General features: G+C 42.2%; 1 protein-coding gene across 1 annotated transcript in view; it reads left to right on the top strand.

The window, feature by feature from the left end:
- Window positions 1-817, top strand: part of LOC107662579 (protein phosphatase 1L-like) — a 19,940-nt gene extending 19,123 nt beyond the window's left edge. Inside the window, exon 4 of the mRNA XM_016452643.1 lies at window positions 211-817. Within this exon, the coding sequence (XP_016308129.1) occupies window positions 211-557 (347 nt within the window). The 3' untranslated portion in view covers window positions 558-817. The remainder of the gene's footprint in view (window positions 1-210) is intronic.
- Window positions 818-7,743: the final 6,926 nt, after the last annotated feature.

The raw sequence follows: 7,743 nt of genomic DNA, 5'->3' as shown, positions 1-7,743 counted from the left end.
TGTGTGAGTGAGTGAGTGAGTGAGTGAGTGAGTGTGTGAGTGTGTGTGTGTGTGAGAGTGTGTTTGTGTGTGTGTATGTGTATGTTTGTGTGTGTGTGAGAAATAGGCCTCTGGACAACCTAAGAAAGAAAATCTCTTCTTGAATGATTTTCTTCAGTGATTGGCCTGCTGAAATCCCACAGTAATTAGTAATTAGTTTCTCTGCTCTAGGTGGCTTCATCAGTTTCAGCGGCTCATGGCGTGTGCAGGGCGTTCTTGCCATGTCACGTTCACTCGGCGACTACCCGCTGAAGAACCTGAACGTGCTGATCCCTGACCCCGACGTGCTGACCTTTGACCTGGACAAACTACAGCCTCAGTTCATGATTCTAGCGTCAGATGGACTCTGGGACGCCTTCAGCAACGAGGAAGCCGTGCATTTCATTAAAGAGCGTCTGGATGAACCGCATTTCGGTGCGAAGAGCATCGTCCTTCAGTCGTTTTCCCGCGGCTGTCCAGACAACATCACCGTGATGGTGGTCAAGTTCACGAAGAGAGGCTCCAAAGCCACCGGCTAGTGAAGAAGACTCAGCTCTCACGTGTAATAATGTAATGAAAACATATATTTTAATGAATGAGTGACTGGATGAATGATTAACATTACGCCTAAGTTTAACGTTAGATAAAAAAATATTTTTTGGAGAAGCTACTATTTGTATTTAAGTTGAATGCAATTATTCCTTATTAAAGGAATCGTTCCCCTATGGAACACACAAATACAATTTTTGAAGAATCTATACGCAGCTCTTTCATTAAAAAAAAAAAACACACACAGTTCAAAGTGACTAGAGGTCATGCAACAAAAATAAAAAATCTGATGGACTGAGTTGTAAAGTTTTCATTTCATCTTTTTTTATCTGTCATGTTTGATTTCATTTCCCTGGTTATTATATATGTGCTATTTTCAACAATTAAAAGTAGGTTGCCTTAAGAAGTAACCCAGCTAACATGTATGGTATGTTAAATAAAGTTTAAAAACTGAAATCATGAACTACTGATGAGCATGAGTCTGGAGAAACAAGTAAGCTGTGATAGTGACCATGTCTGTAAGACTATATAAAACAGAAATAGACCCAAACTGCAAATCATTCATTGAAAATATTCCTCTTTTGCTGCAGATGTGAGCAATTTAACTGTCATTTCTGGCTGAAATCTGAGTCCATAATCCATAATAACGCTTCCTCCAGTGAAAAGTGCATCTCCTGTTGTCTCTCACATCAAAATCCAGCCACATATTTGTTTAGAGCTGTTTAAACGGTGCTTGATCTGTGCAGATTTCTCTCCTGATTCAGACCAGAACACTTTTACACTGGAGGAAGCGTTATTATGGATTATGGACCCATCTGATGGATTTGTTTCATACAAACACGCAGCTTTTGGCTTCTCAAGACGTTCATTGATGCTTCACTGCAGAGGATCCATTGGTGAAAAAGTGATGGAATGCTACATTTCAACAAACTTTGCACGATGCACTGATTTGTGAATCTGAACACGAATGAGATCCGAGAGCTTTGGCAGAGGGAAACCTTTTCAGTGAATAAAGACTGGGTCTGTTTTTTCGCACTCAAAGCATCATGTTAACAGGGTGTCATCAGTCATTTCTTCATTTGAAACTTATTTCATGTCACAGAAATGGTCATATTTACAGGCAGTGAAGTATGCCTGTGCTAGTTCAGTTCTGAAGACGTTTTCTGTTTATACAGAGACATTTATAACAAGCAGAAGTTATATCTCAGTTGTGTAAGTGATGATCGTTTCAGAAACACACTGTAGAAAAAGCAACTTTACTGAAACACCTTTATATATATTTCAGGTATATCTGACTTACAGCCTTGACTTGATTCAGTATCATCATTGGAAGATTTAAATTCAAGTATGTTGCCTTATTTTAATTAACATGCTCTTATGATGAATTTATTTGCGTTGTCCAGAATTTGTTTACAGTGTCCGTGTCATATGCACATCAAAAGTCAATGTATTATTTTACATATCGATGTCTCTCTGAGACAAAGAATAACAAAATGAATGTTTATATTGAATATTAAAACAAGATAAATAATGTAAATGATGCATCATACTCTTCTTTAGTTCATGACTGAAAAAAAAGACTTTTTTGAGCAATCCATTAAAATGCTGTTTGTGCTGAAGAATGGTTGAGTACAGTTTTTTTTGTTGCATTAATGAATGCAGTGTGTTATCTATTCTATGTATTTTTATATCCATATGTTGAGGTTTACTTACTATGCTCTATGGACTCCATCCGCTCTTACAAGAAACACAGTATTTATCATTTTATTTGGGAAGTTATCAAACAACTTTTTTTTATTGAAAATTGAAAATTGAGTTTAATATAGGCTGTACAGACAAATATAACTACGTATTTACATATTACAAAAAGCATTTGAATGCTTTAACAGCACACTTGAATCTTCACAGTTTAATCACCTTTTTAATCAGCGATGTAATTTCCTCATTATCTTCAGCTGGGATGTTCCAGTGACAACGCAGCACGGTGTCTGTCATATATATATATATATATATATATGTGTGTGTGTATATATATATATATATGTGTGTGTATATATATATATATGTATATATATATATATATATATATATGTGTGACCACCCTGTATGTAAACAAGTACATACCTGAAGTGAAACTGAAGGACATTTCTGAGGCAACAGAAGCTCCAGATGGCCTACAGCTTGTGGCAGCCAATGGGACCAGTATGCCTTATGTTGGATGGGTAGAGATAACTTTCAAATTGGCTTCTGGTGATAGCATAAAAGAGTAAGTCATTCCTGTCCTAGTCTTAAAAGATCAAAGGTTATCCAAACCAATCATCAGCTACAATGTGACTGAACAAGTGATGAGACAGATTGAAGCGAATGAAGACAGTGAAGTGAGTAATGGACGTTTGCACAAGATTGTCAAGTATGCCTTCCCTGGCATGAAGAAAAATAAGATACAGACCTTCATTAATCTTGTAACTACTGATAATCCGGGTGAATATTTGGTGAAAACGATGAAAGACCCTGTGAACATACCAAAATGCACAGTTATGCAGATACCGTGTCAAGTTAAAGTGCCATATATGAAGCAAGACACTGTTTTCTTGTTCGAACCACATGTAAACCCACAGTGACCAGATGGTCTGGAACCTCTGGAAACCCTAGTAACTCTCCAGAAAGGAAGTCGTCCAGTGGAGAAGATCAGCGTACAGAACATCACAGGCCATGATATCAGGCTTGCAGGGAAAACTGAGCTTGGGACAATGCAATCAATAAAATCTGTACTACCAGCATCACATTGTCCAACAACAGCCATGATCAGTGAGGTTAAAAAAACCACCAATGCTAATGAAAGTAACAGTGAAGGTCAAAAAGTAGACCTTCTTCAAAGCAGTGGCGGTCAGCTAATCCCACAGTTAAAGGTCTAATTCGTGAGTGGGACAAGTTGGTGTTGGACGAGTATGGCATACTGCACTGCAAAACATCACAAGGAATGCAGCTAGTGTTGCCTGCTCAGTTTAAGAGTACTTTCAGTCTTTAGGGAACTGCATGATGTGATGGCTCACCAAGGTCTTGACCGCACAACCAGCCTCATCAGAGATCGTTTCTTCTGGCCCTACATGCAAAAGGAGATCGAACACAATGTGCTGAGAACCTGTTCATGCATAAAACAAAACAAAAAAAACATGCAGAGAGATAAGGGCACCCCTCAAGAGCATCAAGACGACATATCCATTTGAGTTAATATCCACTGACTTTCTTCACTTGGACAAGTGCAAAGGGGGTTACGAGTACATCCTTGTTATTATTGACCATTTCACTCGATTCGTGAAAGCATATGCTACAACTTCAAAATCTGGAAAGACTGCAGCAGATCGTTTTTTCAGTGACTTTGCCCTGAGGTTTGGGTTCACCTCGTGAATTCACCATGACCAAGGCAGGGAATTCGAAAAATCAACTCTACGATCAGCTCCGAAAATATAGCGACATCGCTGGCTCTAGAACAACCCCATACCACCCGCAAGGAAACGGACAAGTAGAAAGATTCAATCGGACCATTCTGCAAATGCTCAAAACTCTCACAAAGAAACAGAAATTGAATAGGAATTGAATAAGCTAGTGTTTGCCTACAACTGTACTAAAAGCGAAGTGACTGGATTCTCACCTTTCTACCTAATGTTCGGTCACTCTCCAAGGCTTCCAATTGATGCATTTTTTGGCCTCAATCCAGACAAGGGTTCCATCGACCACAATGAATATGTGGAGAGGTGGACAAAGGGTACGCAAGAGGCTTATGAGATTGCCAGTGAGCATGCAAAGAAGTGTACTGAGAGAAACAAAAGAAATGATGACCAAAAAGTAAGATGTACTAATCTATTTCCTGGCAGTAGAGTTCTGGTGAGAAATCTGACTCAAAAAGGGGGCCCAGGAAAACTTAGAAATTTCTGGGAGGATGAAGTCCACATTGTCACTCATCTGCCAGGCTGCTGAGGATACTCCAATCTACGAAGTGAAACCAGAGCAGAGCAAAGGCAGATCAAGAGTGTTGCATCGCAATCATCTTCTACCCTGTGATCACTTACCTCACTTACCTTATGACAAAATTCATTCACACATGGACACCAAATATGAATTCTTGGGTACCAATACAGATTCATTATTCTCAGCCCTCATTTATCTATTATACAGCCAATTAAAGAACCCCAATGAACTTTCACTTGACCAGGTCTCAGATGGCACTGCAGAACTGTACAGACAAACTGCCATCATACTGACACTAACTGTAATCATACCTGACACTGGGGTAAAGCAGCGGAGCTTTTATTATGCCACAGTCGAGCGCTTCCGCCGCTTCCGGTCGTGCGTATGTGGGGTAAAGCAGCGGAGCTTTTATTATGCCACAGTCGAGCGCTTCCGCCGCTTCCGGTCGTGCGTATGTGGGGTAAAGCAGCGGAGCTTTTATTATGCCACAGTCGAGCGCTTCCGCCGCTTCCGGTCGTGCGTATGTGGGGTAAAGCAGCGGAGCTTTTATTATGCCACAGTCGAGCGCTTCCGCCGCTTCCGGTCGTGCGTATGTGGGGTAAAGCAGCGGAGCTTTTATTATGCCACAGTCGAGCGCTTCCGCCGCTTCCGGTCGTGCGTATGTGGGGTAAAGCAGCGGAGCTTTTATTATGCCACAGTCGAGCGCTTCCGCCGCTTCCGGTCGTGCGTATGTGGGGTAAAGCAGCGGAGCTTTTATTATGCCACAGTCGAGCGCTTCCGCCGCTTCCGGTCGTGCGTATGTGGGGTAAAGCAGCGGAGCTTTTATTATGCCACAGTCGAGCGCTTCCGCCGCTTCCGGTCGTGCGTATGTGGGGTAAAGCAGCGGAGCTTTTATTATGCCACAGTCGAGCGCTTCCGCCGCTTCCGGTCGTGCGTATGTGGGGTAAAGCAGCGGAGCTTTTATTATGCCACAGTCGAGCGCTTCCGCCGCTTCCGGTCGTGCGTATGTGGGGTAAAGCAGCGGAGCTTTTATTATGCCACAGTCGAGCGCTTCCGCCGCTTCCGGTCGTGCGTATGTGGGGTAAAGCAGCGGAGCTTTTATTATGCCACAGTCGAGCGCTTCCGCCGCTTCCGGTCGTGCGTATGTGGGGTAAAGCAGCGGAGCTTTTATTATGCCACAGTCGAGCGCTTCCGCCGCTTCCGGTCGTGCGTATGTGGGGTAAAGCAGCGGAGCTTTTATTATGCCACAGTCGAGCGCTTCCGCCGCTTCCGGTCGTGCGTATGTGGGGTAAAGCAGCGGAGCTTTTATTATGCCACAGTCGAGCGCTTCCGCCGCTTCCGGTCGTGCGTATGTGGGGTAAAGCAGCGGAGCTTTTATTATGCCACAGTCGAGCGCTTCCGCCGCTTCCGGTCGTGCGTATGTGGGGTAAAGCAGCGGAGCTTTTATTATGCCACAGTCGAGCGCTTCCGCCGCTTCCGGTCGTGCGTATGTGGGGTAAAGCAGCGGAGCTTTTATTATGCCACAGTCGAGCGCTTCCGCCGCTTCCGGTCGTGCGTATGTGGGGTAAAGCAGCGGAGCTTTTATTATGCCACAGTCGAGCGCTTCCGCCGCTTCCGGTCGTGCGTATGTGGGGTAAAGCAGCGGAGCTTTTATTATGCCACAGTCGAGCGCTTCCGCCGCTTCCGGTCGTGCGTATGTGGGGTAAAGCAGCGGAGCTTTTATTATGCCACAGTCGAGCGCTTCCGCTGCTTCCGGTCGTGTGTATGTGGGGTAAAGCAGCGCTGTTTTATCATACTAGATACATTTGAAAGTTCTGTTATAATGCTACTCTGTGCGGTCGTCACCGGTCTATTAAAACACACAACATATTAAAGCGTCTTTGGTGTTTCCATGTTTTCTACAAAACAAAACCGGAAATCGAGGGGTTATGACGTCACTGGCAGGCGACACAATGACCCTATAGACACGCTCCGTGTCACTAGCTAAAATTGCTTATTTCTCTGGATTTAAACATTCTTCGAAACATTTGGGATAGTGTAAATACACAAGTTAGCAAAATATATAACACTGTTCTAGTGGTTTTTGGGTATTTGAATAAAAAAATCTTACATATTGTGCCTTTAACTGTTGCCAACTAAGGGAATTTAATACTCACACACAATGAACTGTTGTTGGGCAGAAAAGACAAAAGAACATGGACTGTTTAAAGGCCTAGACAAATTAAATGAACTGAACAGTTTGAAACTTTCCTTGGAGCACCTGGGAGAACGACTTGAAGTATTTGTTGCACTTGAACTTGACTGTTTCCTGTTTGGACTTGATTCTTAATGAACATTCCTTAGTGCCTTGATTCTGGGACTGATGTTTGGGGCACTAGCTCATTGAACTTGAATTCAGAAGAGCTGATAATCAGCCAACAAGGACTGTCTGTGAAACAGAAACATGATGTGTGATTATTGAATGAAAAAAATAAAAAATTGTGAAAACTGAGAAGATGTATTGAAAAACGATCACATATGACCTGGTACCTTTACAAGTGTGAAGTGAAACGATATGGACTGGTTTAGGACTTTGAGTGTATTGATCTTATTTCCACCCTGCATAGTTTGGATCATAAAAGTATTAAATTGTTTATATATTTTTTGTTTTAATGTGTTATAATGAGTTTGCACTGGACAGTCCAGCTGCATTTTCCGAATTCCGGGTGACAGAGCAGTTGTTACCGTGACAACTGCAGCATCCTCAGACAGCAAAGAGGACCGCTTGGGCAACCACTAACTCTTGTCTCTCTCATTTATTGCTAAGGTTAGTTAAATGTATCACATTTTAATGTCAAGCTACAGTTTACATGATTTAATGTTTAAATAATTTGTTTCAGTTCAATTTGTTTCAGATGGAATATTCTTGTGTAATAGGGAAGTCCACTGATGTATCATTTAACCTGAATCATTTCTGTATCACTTGTATTACTTACCTGAACTGTTGGTCTGAGATATGTATGAGTAAATCCAGATGTGTGGAAGGTCTAAGATCTAAGACAAGCATCTGCCCTCGTTTGTAGGGGGCAGAAAACATTATACAATGATCATATAAGCAGTAAACAAAACTGAAGATGAAATGCCAAGAGAGAGCGACAGGCAAAAATACAGAGAAATCCCATAATACTGGAGGAGTGTGGCTAATATTGCCGCCTCGTTTCATTTCGA

The sequence above is a fragment of the Sinocyclocheilus anshuiensis genome, unplaced genomic scaffold (assembly GCF_001515605.1).
Source record: "Sinocyclocheilus anshuiensis isolate Anshui unplaced genomic scaffold, SAMN03320099.WGS_v1.1 scaffold1478, whole genome shotgun sequence".
Taxonomy (NCBI): domain Eukaryota; kingdom Metazoa; phylum Chordata; class Actinopteri; order Cypriniformes; family Cyprinidae; genus Sinocyclocheilus; species Sinocyclocheilus anshuiensis.
This window is presented reverse-complemented; position numbering and strand designations above follow the sequence as displayed.